At 39.5% G+C, this 16,564-nt stretch overlaps 1 protein-coding gene across 4 annotated transcripts in view; it reads right to left on the reverse strand.

Moving 5' to 3' along the window:
- The window catches only part of ABCD3 (ATP-binding cassette, sub-family D (ALD), member 3), an 85,039-nt gene that overhangs the window by 1,907 nt on the left and 66,568 nt on the right, over window positions 1-16,564 (reverse strand). For all 4 annotated transcript variants that reach the window (XM_006830945.1, XM_006830946.1, XM_006830944.1 and 1 more), the window contains 6 exons: window positions 13,002-13,079; window positions 12,831-12,896; window positions 12,647-12,736; window positions 11,727-11,846; window positions 10,738-10,842; window positions 2,121-2,177 (listed from right to left, as the gene is read on the reverse strand). In XM_006830945.1, coding sequence (XP_006831008.1) covers window positions 2,121-2,177; window positions 10,738-10,842; window positions 11,727-11,846; window positions 12,647-12,736; window positions 12,831-12,896; window positions 13,002-13,079 — 516 coding nt within the window. The remainder of the gene's footprint in view (window positions 1-2,120; window positions 2,178-10,737; window positions 10,843-11,726; window positions 11,847-12,646; window positions 12,737-12,830; window positions 12,897-13,001; window positions 13,080-16,564) is intronic.

Raw genomic sequence — 16,564 nt, forward strand, 5'->3', positions numbered from 1 at the left:
GGTGCTGTGGGTTAATGTGCTGGACTACAAGGTCAATTTGAACCTTAAGGTCAGCGGTTCAAGCTCAGCAGTCACTCCTCAGAAACCCTATACAGGGTCGCTATGGGTCGGAACAAACCAGACGGTACTTCATACCACCAACAACAAAAAAACTAACCCACTGCCACTGAGTGGATTCAGACTCACAGTGATCCTACAAAGGGTTTCCAAAATGGTACATCCTTTACGGGCTCCTTCTGTCAGTATTGCAGATACTGCTGTGTAGTAGTCAGTTCCGACTCACAGCCACCTTCTATCGGGTTTTCAAGACGGTAAATCTTCATGCGAGCAGAAAACCTCATCTTTCTCCTGCACAGCAACTGGTGGATTCAGATTGCTGACCTTGTAGTTAGCCGTCCAATGTGCAACCCACTACGCTACCAGGGTTCCTTTTATCCACACCAGATGGCTTAAAAAATAAGTTTTCCTATACATAATTGTGATAAGATTATTATACACATTTTAATAAATCATTACATGACAGTCACTTATAACACTGAGGAACTATCTGTTTTCTACTACCTTACATAAATAACCGGAATGTGGACGCTCCATATGATAAACACTACACTGCGAACCACAAAGTTGGCAGTTCGAGCCCACCAGCTGAAAGATCAGACTTTCTGCTCCCACGAAGATTTAGTCTTGGAAACCCTATACAGGGTAGTCACTATGAGTTGGAACTGACTCAACAGCATTGAACAACAATAACAACATATAAACCTAGGAGTGTTTGTGAGGCATTGGAAATTTGACAGCTGAATTCCTACCTACTACATGGAAACGCTGGGCTCAATTCTCAGACAATGTACCTCATCTGCAGCCACCACCTATTTGCCAGTGGGGGCTTGCATGTTATGATAATGAACAAAAAGAGTTTCCACACTAAGATGGAGTAAGAAAAAAGGTCTGGCCACTTACTTCTGAAAATCAGCTAATGAAAAACTTGGAAAAGGAGAGTGAGAACGGTTGTACAGCTCAAAGAGTATAATTATGGTCACTGAATTGGTACACGCAAAAATGGTCAAATTAGTGTATGATTTACTATGTATATTCTCCACAACAACAAAATTAAAAAAAAAAAAAAAAAAAAAAAAACCAACAGAAAACTACGGATCACAATGGCCTGAACCACAACCAATCATGGCGATGATGCTGAAACAATAGTGTTTTGTAACACTAGCTGCCATGAGTCAGGAGCAACTCCGTGAAAGACAACAATAGACATTGCTTACACATAGCCAGTCCTCACTAGTCAGACCTCATGTTTATTCATTCACCACTACACTGAGATCTGTGAGCCCAAAATCAATATCCATGGCACTTTGTGGTCATTCGTAGACATGCACAGAACCTCCAGAAATTTGAGCCACCTCATACTCATGGTCCCAGGTGAGGTTGAGCAAGGCAAAAGCCTGCCCTTATTGTTCAGTTCTCATACTGTAAACACGTGTCCTTCCTGTGGTCTATTTAGTGTCTTGTTTTTCACATCTCTGTGCTTTCTGATGGTACTTTTGCTGTTTAAAAATGGCCCCCACACGTAGTATTGAAGTGCAGTCTAGTGTTCTAAGTGCAAGAAGGTTGTGATGTGTCTTACAAAGAAAATACGTAAAAGCAGATAAGCTGATTTGAGGCACAAGTTGTAGTGCTGTTGGTTAGGCATTCAGTGTTGATGAATCAACAATATATATTAAAATAAGATGTCTTTAAACAGAAACACACATAAAACAAGATAATGTACTGGATGAATGGCAAAAATGTTATAACCTGAAGCCTGCACTAACCTAACCCCGTGTTTCCTCTAAGAGCAATGGTTCGGGATTCACTAATTCAGTGTTCACAGCAACTGTACAGAACTGTACAGAATATAACTAATTTGAATACCAATAATCAACTGTATATGGTAATTTTCAAAACTGACATTCAAAAAACCGTATTTTATAAAATGGAAACAAAATCACTTTTTCTAATCTTAAGGTATTGATTTATAAGGAGACATCAACCAAGAACTCTAAAACCACATTCACCTAAATATATATATATACATTTCTACTATACCAATAAATATAAGAAATACAAACCTCATGATGTTTCCAAAGAGACTTTCTATGTGACACGGTAAAGAGGGTGATGCCAACCTAAAGCAGAGAAAACGATTAAAGTTTAGATCAATTTTACAGAACTCACAAATTAAGCTAGTTTATATATTTGATATTTTAAACTGTTAAAATGATTGTCTTCAATGGCTAAAGATAAAAATCAATGTCAAAGAGTGAAAAAAAATGAAACTGGTCAAGTGTTTAAAATAATGCAAGAGACCTGTAGGCCTTCAACCATACAATAAAAACTAACAGGTACTGGCTGTGGTGGTTACGTGCCATGGAGTCGGTGCCAACTCACAGAGACCCTGTTTAGGGTTTCCAAGATTGTAAATCTTTACAGGAGAAGAAAGCCTCATCTTTCTCCCATGGAGTGACTGGTAGATTCGAACTACTGACTATGTGGCTAGCAGCCCAACTCGTAATCCATTAGGCAACCAGAGCTCCTGGTAACGGGTATTGACTGGCATTAAATATACTGTTTTATTTGGGGCAGATATTATGTACCCTTGTACATTTTCATTTTATTGTGATAACCCATGTGGAAAGTATATTAGGATGAAAAATGGAAAAAGTTAAAATGTTGCTGATTCCATAAGGAGTCAATTCCAATTCATAGTGACCCTATATAGGGTTTCCGAGGAGCAACTGGTGGGTTTAAACTGCCACTTTGTGGTTCAAATCGACCTTGCAGTCCAGTGCTTATCCTACAGCACCACACCAAGATTATGAAATGTTAATATTAGTAAAAATTAATTCAGAATAGCACACAATTTGCTTTTAAAATACAGGATCATAATCCCTTACCGAAAACTCTTTTGTTTGGGAATGTATTTTGGAATTCACATTTTTGGAAATGTATTAATACTCCCAGAGAGTTTATGATAGCTAAGGTTTTGTGTCAACTGACTGGGCTAGATTCTCAATAGTTTGTAAGTAAGGATGTGGTAATCTTCCATAATAAGATCTGCACCGAGCAGCTAATCAACTGAAAGGATGATTCCTTGGGGGTGTGGCCTGTTTCCAATATAGTATGGACACTAGGACAAAGATAGATGCTTTCTGTTGGGTCTGGATCCTACCTGACTCTCAATACCTGAAATTTGCTAACCACTTCAACAGTGTAATTCATTGCTATGCTATAAACCTATCTTTATATATACGTATATAAGCTTCACTGCTTTTGCTTCTCTAGAGAACCCAGCCTAAGGTATTTGGTATTGAGAGTGGTTCTAGAGAAACAAAATTGTCAGGATGAGTTTTCTAAATTGGTCCTCAGGTAAGACTAATGTTAAAGGCACTGATAACTCTGCCTCCACTAGTAAAGAAGGTGAGGGTGCTATTAATCCATGGAATGAGGTGGTGACGTTAACATAGAAAATTACACCATCGATAGATTGTATTAAGAGAAGCGAAGCTCTGGGTGATTATGTATTTGATAACTTTCTGCAATTTTGTCAGGATGAGAGGTATAGAGAAGCTGATTTGTTGGTCCTCCTTACAATAGACCAAGCAGCAAAAGAAAGAGATGAGTTTAGGGCTTCAGAGTCACAGCTTACATGTCACATAAAAAAGACCCAAAGAAAGCCTTGCTTGTTGTATTTTGTTGTGAAGTCCCTTTGAGTTGGCTCCAACTCATAGTGACCCTGTATAGATAGGGTTTCCGAGGGCTGCTGAATTTGAACCACTGACCTTGCAGTTCCAACAGACCTTGTGGTCGAGTTTTTATTCTACAGCACCACAGTGCTAATCTTGCCAAAATCCAAACTGAAAGTCCTAGTGTTGAGTGGCTTAATTATGACACCAGATGAATTCCCAACTTGGAATGGTGTCTGATGTTAAGAGGGCACTGGGAAGAAATGGGATCCTGAAACTTAGGATGGAGAATGATGGGCAAATAAGGAAGCTGGTAACACTGAACCCCTAAATTCCATTGAATGAGTCACTTCTGTCAATAGAAACAACCCTCTTAGGCTATGGAGATGAGTAAAGTGTGCCTGACCAGTCACTGAGCTATCACCTGGGGCAGCACCTGGGGAATGGTCTGGGGAATTGCCTGAGGAAGATGCCTTACAAGGCATTGCTGAATATTCCCAGGAAGTAAAACCTTCACCAATTATTGCTTCTAAACCTATAACCAGACTTAAGTCCCAGTGGGGCCCAAAAGGTAAGTACAAATTGTAACATAGGGCTAGGTATGCTACACTCCAAAAGAATTGCTAGGTTTTTCTTATACATACAAACAGAAAATGGAAACTATGTAAGGAATGTCTATTAAGGATGTGGGATAATGGTGCAAAGAACATAAGATTGAATCAGTCTGAGTTTTAATAATGCAAGCCCACCAAGCAGATTCTTCATTCAGTGTTTTCAGCTCAAGAGGTTAGGAGAGAATCTAATAGTTTATTTGGTTGGTTCACTGAAGCATGGATTTGTGCAATAGCCTACACTACATTAAAAATTTAAGTACCAGACCTGCCATGGTATACAGTAGGAGAAAGTATCCATAGATTTAGGGAAGTTGGCATGTGAGAATGGATTTATCAAGTTAGACCCATACAGAGGTTACACCTTTATGAACAAATTTATGAAGGGAGACCCAGCCTCCCTAGGATTGCTGTGATTGCCGTTTTATGTATCTCACATCTGGCAGTGAGAACTGCTCTAACTGAACTTAAGCAGATAACTACAACTGATTGGACCTCATGGTGGTAGGGACCAAGTGGCAGCACTTAATCGACAAAGACCAGTGGTAACTGTAATGAACTATAAAATCAAAGTAGTAATCAGAATAGTCTAACTCATGTGGGCTTATGGCATTGACTACATAGACAGGGTGCCTCTAGGCATGAAACTGATGGGAAACCTACTGAATATTTACTAGATCTGTACAAGAGGAAGAATTCTAGGTCAGGGGAAAGCAAGTCTAACTTGAATGCCCAGAATAGAGTCATGACCCCACCTACCCCCCAATCATTTCACAGACTTGAGTGAGTTTAACAGACCTACAATCCCTTGAATGAAAGGGAGGTTGGGTGCCTCTGAGGGAGGACCCCACTACACCACCAAAAATGTATCATTCGTCTTCTCCCCAGTCTTCCCCAAAAGAATCTGCATACAGTCTTTCACCAGAGTGACTGTTCAGTGCAGAAAAGGAAATAATAATCAGACTACTGGACATCCAAAAGACCCAAGGCATGACTGTGGCCCAGCAGTAAGAGTGGGAATATATGGAGATGCAGTTGATAACGGAGTCTTAGCTCAGGTCTCGTCTCACAGTGGGTCTCCTAAGTCTCTGAACCTAGCCTGTAGTGATTTCCCCAGCTCCAGAATGCGTAATTGGAAAAGACAGACTCAATAGACAGAATCCCAACAGTGGATTGCTAACACGTGGATTAAGGGCTGCCATGGCAGGAAAAAGCCATCAGAATCGTCTCTACCTAGAAAAATAATAAAACCAAAATCAGTATTACATTCCTGGAGTTGTTGTTGTTGTTGTCAGGTGCCATCGAGTTGGAAACTACTCATAGCGACCCCATGCACAGCAGAACGAAACAATGTCCGATCCTGGGCCAACCTCACTACCGCTGCCACACTTGAGTCCATCAATGATGTCACCTGGCTGATCCATCTCGTTAGGGGTCTTCCTCTTTTTCTCTGACCCTCCACCCTACCCAGCATGACATCCTTCTCCAACGATTGTTTCCTCCGGACAATATGTCCAAAGTATGAGAGACAGAGCTTAGCCATCCTGGCCTCCAAGGAGCACTCTGGCTGCACTTCTTCCAAAACAGATCTATTGGTTCTTTTGGCAGTCCATGGCACTTTTAGTATTCTCCTCCAACACCATAACTCAAAGGCATCAATTCTTCTACGATCCTCCTTATTCACTGTCCAGCTTTCACATCCATATGAGGTAACTGAAAATACCATGGCTTAGGCCAGGCATACCTTAGTCCTCAACGTGATATCTCTGCTCTTCAACACTTTAAAAGTCTCCTAGAGAGACTTCAAAAATTAGTGCCACAATCAAGGACTTCGAAGACGATGCAGGAGTGGTGAATCCCACCACATCCCATCTGACTAGCCCATCTGATCTGTGCAAAAAATAGATGGATCTTGGAGAACGACAGTGGGTTATTGTAAACTTAGCTAGACGTTGACTCCAACTGCAACTGCTGTTCCAGGATGTGGTTTCTTTGCTTAAACAAACCACTATAAACCCTGGTACCTGACATGCAGCTATTGATTTGGCCAATGACTTTTTCTCAAATCCAGTTCAGAGCATCACCAGAAGCAGTTTGCTTTCAGCTGAGATGGCCAATAATGTACCTTTCACCATCCTACCTCAGGTATATTAACTCTCCAGTACTACGTCATAATTTAGTCTGCAGAGACCTTGATCATTTGTCCCATCCACATTGGTCCATTACATTGATAACACCATGCTGACTGGACCTCGAAGGAATAAGGATCAATGCCTCTAGACTTATTGGTAAAACAGCTGTGTGCTGTTGTTAAGTGCTGTTGAGCAGACTCCAACTCACAGAGACCTTGTATTGGGTGTCCGCAGAGCAGCTGATGGGTTTGAACCACTGACCTTGTGACTGGCAGTCCAGTGTTTATTCTACAGCACCAAATCAGGACTCCCATCTGTGTGCTTCTTGTTATTGTTAAGTGCCATCGAGTCAGTTCCAACTCATAGTGGCTCTGTATATAGTTTCCAAGGAGCAGCTGGTGAACTTGAACTGCCGACCTTGAAGTTCAAACCAACCTTGCAGTCTGGCATATTAACCCACAGCAACATACCAAGACTCCATCTGTGTGCCAGAGGATGGGAAATTTCTAGTGGCCCAGTGGAATAGGACACGTAGAGAAACTCTCATTAAAGTGAAGGATGTTGCTGCATCTGGCCCTTCCCACAACTGTGACTTATGGGTCTCTGGATTTCAGAGGTAAAATATTCTTTACTTGGGTGTGCTGTTGTTGTTGTTAGGTGCCACTGAGTCAGTACCAACTCACAGTGACCATATGGCACAACAGAACAAAACACTACCCAGTCCTGGCCTAACCTCACGCTTGAGCCCACTGATGATGCCACTTTGCCAATCCATCTCGCTAAGGGTCTTCCTCTTTTTCTCTGATCCTCCACCTTACCAAACATGATATCCTTTTCCATAGATTGATCCCTCCTGACAATATGTCCGAAGTATAAGAGATGAAGTTTGGCCATCCTGGCCTCTAAGGAGCACTCTGGCTGCACTTCTTCCAACACAGATCTGTTGATTCTTTTGGCAGCCCATGGTACTTTCAATATTCTCCTCCGACACCATAGCTCAAATGCATCACTTCTTCTATGATCTTCCTTATTCACTGTCCAACTTTAGCAAGCATATGAGGTTATTGAAAATATCATGGCGAGGGTCAGGCTCAACTTAAGTCTTCAAGCTGACATACGTGTTCTTCAACACTTTAAATAGATTTTGTGCAGCAGATTTGCCTAATGCAATACGTCGTTTACTTTTTTTTTTTTTAACTTTTTATTGTGAACTGAGTGACAATATACAGAGCAGATCATCAGTTTTACATTCAACAAATCATACACTTCATTTAGTCTCAACGATTGCAATCCCCTACCCCCCCATATCAACAGTTACTCCACTTCCTTCCTGTGGTTCTTATTTCCATTCCACCCCACTTCCCAAACCTTCTCAACTTCATTCTTAGGTAAATGTTGCCCCTTTGATCTTGAATGGTTGACCATTCCATGGTAAGCATACCTTACTAGTGTTACTGTCCTCCCTATATACCTATCTACTGCTTGACTGAAAATTTGCCCACGAGGGTGAGTTCCTTTCCAGACCTGAAGGGTGTGCAAGGGTCATAGTCTTGAGTTCCTCCCATCTCTTTCTGACCAGTAAGCCTGGTCTTCATGATTTTCAGTTTTGTTCCACACTTCTCCTATCTGGGACCTTCTAATGTGACCCCTTTCAGAGCAGTTGATAGTGGTAGCAGGACACCATCCAGTTCTTCTGGTCTCATGGATGTGGAGACTGATATTTGTGCGTTCAATTAGTGTCCACTGGACTAAGTGATTCCAAGTGTCTTCCATTTCCATTAATCTTCTTTCCTCCACACACGGAGAAGGTATGTTGCACCTCAGACAGCCATCCATTATCTTTGAATTCCATTTTCCCAAGATTTTTTGAAGCAGTCTTATATAAGTATGCTGTTATTATGTGCCGTGGAGTCAATTCTGACTCATAGCGACCCTGTACAGGGTTTCCGAGGCTATAAACCTTTACAGGAGCAGACAGCCTCATCTTTCTCCCACGGAACAGCTGGTAGTTTCGAATTGCTGACCTTGAGGTTCGCAGCCCAATTCGTAACCACTACGCTACCAGAGCTCCTTTTATGTAAGTATAACCATCATAAAACTCCCCTCTTAACACTTAGCAGTCCCTGAATCTTCCCCTATCTGTAGACTATTCAGTGAATTCTCCACTGGTGTATATTCCCTTGCCTAGAAAGTTAATAAACTCACTTTTTCTTTATTTAATGAAAAAAGTAGTATCATTTAAGCCTGTAGTTGTAGAAATCTCAGAATATTTCTCAAGAGTATGCCTCAGTGAGGACAGTTGAGATACCACCAGATGGCGCTGTTACTACTAGGGAATATGCTTAATATTCTTGAATGCATTTGCTCTATTTTTCCAATGCATGGTGTTTTCTCTGTAGATAAATATGTGGGGTTTTTTGGTTTTTTTTTAAATAGTAGAATAATAATTAAACTCTTTCAGAAAAATTTTTGATGCATTTGCATTATGGTGCTGTCAAAGAATATTGAATATCATGGACTACCAGATGAACAAATCTGTCTTGGAAGAAGTAGTCAGAATATTCCTTAGAAGCAAGGATGTTCATCTCACATATTTTGGACATGTTATCAGGAGAGCTCAGTCCCTGGAGAATGACATCATGCTTGCTTAATTGCACGGTCAGCAAAAAAGAGGGTCTGGAGACTGTCAAGGAGCTGGATTGACACAATGGCTGCAGCAATGGGCTCAAACATAGTAACAATTGTGAGGAAGGAGCAGTGTTTCCTTCTGTTGCACATAGGCTTGCTTTGAGTCAAAAGTGACTCCACCGTACCCAACAACAACACTTATCCATTCATTTTTTTTTAGACAGAAGTTTTAAAGAGAAACATGAATGAATGATCCTGACTCTAGGGTTATGTTGATGTTGTTGCTAAGTGCCATCGAGTCGATTCTGATCCATAGCAACCCTATATAGGGTGGTTGTTGTTGTTTTAAATGTTTTATTGTGAATTATGTGAGAGTTTACATGCGAGAACATTAGCTTTACATTCATCCTATTGTATATCGTTTCATTGCCATGGTTACAATCCCCTCCATGCATCATCAAACAATCAAATGGTATACACCACAAGCCTGCCCCCTGATCATCAGCACACAGCCCCCTCTCCCTCCCTGGGTCTAGAGTTTCCAGGTGCTCTATCTCTCCATGTCATTGTCTCTGCTTCCATCTCTGGCACCACTGTTTGTTTGGTTTCTTGACTACTGTTTTCCATGAGTGTTGATGGTTGTTCCAAGAAAAACGAAGTCCTTGACAACTTCAATCTTTTCTCCATTGATAAGAATGTTGTTTATTGGTCCAGTGGTAAGGATTTTTGTTTTCTTTACATGAGATGTAATCCATACCAAAGGCTGTGCTCTTTGATCTTCATCAGTGAATGTTTTAAGTCCTCTTCACTTTGAGCAAGCAAGGTTGTATCATCTGCATATCACATGTTGTTAATGAGTCTTTCTCCAATCCCGATGCCTCGTTTTTCTTCATAGAACCCAGCTTCTTGGATTATTTGCTCATACAGGTTGAATAAACACAGTGAAAGAATACATAGTGTAAATTTTTATGGGAGCGGAAAGCCTTATCTTTCCCCTGTGGAATCGCTGGTAGTTTCAAACTGCTAACCTTGAGGATTAGCAGCCCGATTCGTTAACCACTACACTACCAGAGCTCCTTATGTATATATATAGATGCATGTAAATATATATATGTATACATACATGCGTATATACACATTGTGTATGTATATAGTTATAAGTTCCTAAAGAATCATTTTAAAAAGTTAAAATATTCCTATATTTAGCCAATGTAGACAGCTTCAAACTAGATTATTAAAATAAACCTTAGTAAAATACTGCCCAAGCAAAAGAGGAAATAGATGAAAGTATAAAAATTGCCAAAATACTATTGTCAAGTTTTCTTGAAAAATAACAACTGATACTTAGGTAGTGTATTTTTTTAAAAATTAAGGAAAGGTCAGATAACAAGAGAAAAAAGAAAGATATAAATATATTATTTTTTTCATATCTAAGAAGTGGCTGAAGAGAACTATTATATAGACTTCATTTACATGATTTTCTTTTTATTATAATGATTAATTATCAGTGTAGAAATCTTTATTAAAGCAAGAAACCATACTTTGGGAGTAATTTCCTTAGTTAACACATTAGACACAGACCCAATTGGGATTGGGTTGTGGACCCTCAAACTAAGCACCAGTCACACTTACCTTCCGACAGTGACTATAAATGTAGCCTTCCACATCCACACTAACTGCGCTCGTGCATTCATCCAAAATGGCGAACTGGGGTTTATGATAAAATAATCTTGCCATCTGAAACAGAAAAAGAGAAATATTTTGTGTACACATATGCAAAACTAAAATTAACAAGCTACAATAAATGTACTTTAAGTATGTAGTCTTGTAAGCATAAACAATAATTGAAATTACAAAAGCCTGATTTCTAGAAATAAAGACAATATACATAAACCTCATTGTTCTCTTCTGATTCTGAACTAAGGGTAAAACTTAATGTGTTGGAGATATTTACTGATTAGAATAAAATAAAACCTAATTGTTTGACTGAATTGAGGAAGTTGAGTTTTAAACCAACATTAAAGGACGTTCACTAATCAATATTAGAGGATGTATCCAAATTTTAGAATTCAGAATAATGATGGCATCAGGTTAAAAAAAAAAAGATCTCTATTTTCAAACATTCCTATCTGAATTGTACCAATTCTGAGTAACTGTATGTAGGAAATACTGAGCCCTGGAACAAGGATATGTATAGTGGCAAGAAAAAAGACCAAAATAGAATGAAGAATCAAGTATTAAAATCAGAGTTAATCATCTTTAATCTTTAGTACCTTACCCTGCATCGGTGAAACAAAGAGATATCTAGAAACAAAGAGACCTCACACCCCAACCAGGAAGGCCATCTTTCCCAGGACCGCTGTGCTACAAATCCTGCTACACAATGACACTTGCAGTTTTTGCTTTCACAGGTAGCACCGTCACTTTTAAGAACATTTCAGGATTCCAAATTTAAGTGCAAGTTATATATTCTGGAGCAATTTTATTATCATTTAAACTAATCCATAATGTAACAATTACTAAACAAAAAGAAACATAAAATACTGTGCTTTAAAATTAATCAAAATGCTGGACTTTATGCAGTGAAGTGCATTTTTATGCAGTCTTCTGAGTGTACTGACCGCCATTCTTTGTTTTTCTCCACCACTGAGTACATCCATCCAGTCTTGAACACTGTCCCAGCCTCCTTCACGTTCCAGGATATGACCCAACTGGACGTTGTCTAAGTAGTCCTTCAGTACCTTTCAGAAAAATCATTAAAGATGAAAAACCATGCTTAATATAAACCAACTTTCTGCATCTTGCTCTATTTTGTAAATTGCAAGCACTATAATTTTTTGCCAATATTGCTTGAGACACATTTCACAAAAAACGCGGTATAAATATAGCACTGAACCATTCATTTCCCGTCTATACTAACTTTGACAAAATGTGTCATTGTTATGCACAATTAACAAATAAGAACAAGGAGAAAACAACAGTATAAAATAAACCTGCTGCAGTTGACTTATGGTGATCTCATATATGTCAGAGCAGTACTGGACTCCATACATACGGTTTTCAATGGCTGATCTGGGGGACGTAGACTGCCAGACTTTTAAGGTGCCTCTGGGTGGACTTAATCCTCTAACCTTTGGGTTAGCAGTGCGTTAACTTTTGCTCCGCCCAGAAGTAAATATAAGGTTAAATACTCAATATGTCATGTCGAAGCAAAGTAGTTATCATCTTACCTTAACTTAGAGTTGTAATTAATGGTGAGGCATTCTGGAACAGTTTACAGATATTTAGGATAAACTAGCTGGCATTTAAAATACTTACATGATTAAGATGTAAAATCTGAGGTAAAATACTTTCAGTAGATCTAGGATATAAAGAGAGTCCTGGTGTGGTACTGTAGGATAAACAAAGGAACACTAACCAGAAGGTTAGTGTTCAAACCTACCTAATGCTCCTTGGAGACTCTACAAAAAGTCAGTATGAGCCAGGACCGACTTGTCAGTACCCAACAAGCAATAAAACAAAAAGGATAAGAGTTCCTCACCAGGTCAGAGATTCCTTTCCTTTTCTGATCTTCTTTTTCATCCGGATATATCACTTGGTCTCGAAGTGTTCCAAGGGTCATGTAGGGCCTCTGATAATAACAGAGTAGAGGATATTAGAGGTGATCTTAAATAAGTACAAAGATCTTATATCAAAGACTGCAAGATGACTAAACAAGGTCTTACCTGAGGAACATAAAATAACTTTCCTCTCTCAGGTTTAGTTAGACGCCCTCCAAAAAGAGGCCATAGCTATAAAGGGAAAAGAGGGATGGGAGAAGCAGTTATGGATTTTGGAAATACAGTAGACAGAATGGCAAATAATACCACCAAGTTTTGAAGCCAATTTGTACTCACTTCACCAAGAACACGGAACAGAGAACTCTTTCCACATCCATTAGGACCACAGATTAGGACATTGGCCCCAGATCGCACCTGAAATGGAAATTAGTCCTTGTGTTAACTAAGTAGAGTAAATATATAATCAATGAACACTTGCATATAGTCAAATAACTCTTTGCTAATTATAAACTATTTTGTCAGTAAATGTGTCATTAAGTAGAAACAGAAGTGGGATGTGGTGGGGCAGGATAATTTTACTTTGGTTTACTTTCAATTTTTCACTGTTCCTTTTTTTTTCCCCATGGAGGATGTATTACTATTTAACTTTATAAATGTGCATTTAAAAATCATAATCGATATCAATTTAATCTCATTTAGAATTGTTGTTATTGTTGTTGTTAGGTGCCATCGAGTTGGTACCAACTCATAGCAACCTTAGGCACAGCAAATGAAACACTGCCTGATCCTGGGCCAACCTCACTACTGTTGCCATGCTTGAGTCCATCCATGCTGCCACCTGGCCAATCCAACTCGTTGGGGGTACTCCTCTCTTTCTCTGTCCCTCCATATTACCCCTAACATAATATCCTGATCCAGTGACTGGTGCCTCCTGACAATATCTCCGAAGTATAAGAGATGAAGTTTGGCCATCATGGCCTCCAAGGAGCACTCTGGCTGCACTTCTTCCAAAATGGATCTATTGGTTCTTTTGGCAGCCCATGGCAATACCAATATTCTCCTGCAACACGATAACTCAAAAGCATCAATTCTTCTACCGTCTTCCAGCTTTCGCATGCATATGAGGTTATTGAAAATACCATGGCTTGGGGCAGGCGCACCTCAGTCCTCAAGATGACATCTTTGTTCTTCAACACTTTAAAAAGATCTTGTGCAACAGACTTGCCTAATGCAATACGTCCTTTGAGTTCTTGACTGCTGTGTCCATGAGTGTTGATAGTAGATCCAAGAAGAATGAAGTCCTTGACAACTTCAATCTTTTCTCCATTGATAAATATGTTGTTTATTGGTCCCCTGGTGAGGATTTTTGTTTTATCTACATTGAGATGCAATCCATACCAAAGGCTGTGCTCTTTGATCTTCATTAATATTTTAAGTTCTGTTCATTTTCAGCAAGCAAGTTTGTATCATCTGCATATCGCAGGTTGTTAATGAGTCTTCCTCCAATCCTGATGAAATGGTTTTCTTCATATAACCCAGTTCTCACATTATCTGCTCAGCATACAGGCTGAATAAGTATGGTGAAAGAATACAATCTTGTCACACACCTTTCTTAATTTTAAAACATTCAGTGTTCCCATGCTCTGTTCGAACAACTGCTTCTTGGCCCAGGTACAGATTACTCATGAACACAGTTAAGTGTTCTGGAATACTCATACTTCGCAATGTTGTCCATTGCTTGTCATGATCCATACAATCGAAAGCCTTTGCGTAGTCAATAAAGCACAATAAAAACATCTTTCTGATATTCTTTGCTTTCAGGCAAGATCCATCACACATCAGCAGTGATATCCCTCATTCCACAGCCTCTTCTGAATCCAGCTTGAACCTCTGGAAGTTCTCTGTCAATGTATGCTTGCAGCCGCTTCTGTATTTAATAAAACTTTACTCGAATGGGAAATCACAGAGATTGTTTGATGATTTCTGCATTCCGTTGGGTCACCTCTCTTTGGAATGGGCAAAAATATGGATCTCTTCCAATCAGCCAGCCAGATAGTTGTCTTCCAAATTTCTTGGCAGAGATGAGTGAGTGCCTCCTGTGCTGCCTCACTTTCTTCAAAGATTTCCATTTTTATTCCATCAATTCCTGGTGCCTTGTTCTTTGCCAATTCCTTCAATGCACCCTGGACTTCCTCCTTCAGTAGCACTGGCTCTTGATTATATGCTACCTCTTGAAACAGTTAAACATTAAACATTTCCTTTTGGTACAGTGACTCTGTGTATTCTTTCCATCTTTTCTTGATGCTTTCTGCATCATTCAATAATTTGCCCAGAGAGTCTTTCAATAATGAAAAGTCGAGGCTTGAATTTTTTCTTCAGTTCCTTCAGACTGAGAAATGCTGTGCGTGTTCTTCCTTTTTGGTTTTCTGATTCCAGATCTTTGCACATTTTGTTGTAATATTTGGCTTTATCTTCTCAAGCTGATCTTTTAAATTTTCTGTTCAGCTCTTGGACCTCCTCATTTCTTCCATTTGCTTTAGCATCTCTACACTGGAGAGCAAGTTTCAGCGTCTCTTCTGACATCCATTTTGACCTTTTCCTTCTTTCGTGTCTTCTTAATGACTTCTTGTTTTTTTCATGTATGCTGTCATCCCACAACTCTTCTGGATCTTTGGTCTTTAGTGTTTAATGTATCAAATCTGTTCTTCAGATGATCTCTAAATTCAGATGGGATATTTTCAAGGTCATATTTTGGCTCTTGTGGACTTGTTTTAATTTTCTTCAGCTTCAGTTTGTATTTGCGTATTAGTAATTGATGGTCTGTTCCACAGTCTGCCCCTGGCCTTGTTTTGACTGATAATATGGAGCTTTTCCATCTTCTCTTTCCACAGATGTAGTCAATTTGCTTTCTGTGTATTCCATCTGGTGAGGTCCATGTGTACAGTCATGTCTCATGCTGTCTAAAGAAGGTATTTGAAATGAATAAATCATTGATTTTTGCAGAATTCTATCATGCAATCTCCAGCATCATTTCTATTACCAAGGCCATATTTTTCAGCTACTGATCCTTCCTCTTTGCTCCCAATATTTGCATTCCAATCACCAGTAATTATCAATACATCTTGATTGCATGTTTGATCAATTTCAGATTGAAGAAGTTGGTAAGAATTCTTCTCCATTTCCTCCTCACTGGCTTTTGTGGTTGGTGCGTAAATTTGAACAATAGTGGTATTAACTGGTTTCCCCTGGAACGCATGGATATTATCCTATAACAGACAGCATTGTACCTCATGACTCACCTGGATATGTTCTTTTTGACAATGAATGCAACACCATTCCTCTTCACTTTGTCATTTCTGGCATAGTAAACCATGTGGTCATCAGATTCAAAATGGCCAATAGCAGTTCATTTCAGCTCACTAATGCCTAAGATAGATGTCAATGTTTATGCGTTCCATTTCTTTTTTAACAATTTCCAATTTTCCCAGATTCATATTTCATACATTCCATGCTCTGATTTTCAATGGATGTTTACAGCTGTTTCTCTTGTTTTTGAATTGTGCCCCATCAGCAAATGAAGGTCCCGCAGGCTTTATTTATTCCCATAGACTTTACTCCATTCATGACATCATGGTCAACTCTACTTTGAGGAGGCAGCTCTTCCCAATCGCATGTTGAGTGCCTTCCAACCTGAGGGGCTCATTTCCGGCACTATATCTGGCAGTGTTTCTCTGCTATTCATACGGTTTTCAGTGACTAAAGATTCGGAAGTAGTTCGTCACTCTTTCTTCCTAATCTGTCTTCGTCTGGAAGCTCATCTGAAACCTGTCCACCATGGGTGACCCTGCTGGTATTTAAAATACCAGTGGCATACCTTTCAGAATCACAGCAACTCACAA

Source organism: Chrysochloris asiatica, unplaced genomic scaffold (genome assembly GCF_000296735.1).
Source record: "Chrysochloris asiatica unplaced genomic scaffold, ChrAsi1.0 scaffold00002, whole genome shotgun sequence".
In the NCBI taxonomy this organism is placed as follows: domain Eukaryota; kingdom Metazoa; phylum Chordata; class Mammalia; order Afrosoricida; family Chrysochloridae; genus Chrysochloris; species Chrysochloris asiatica.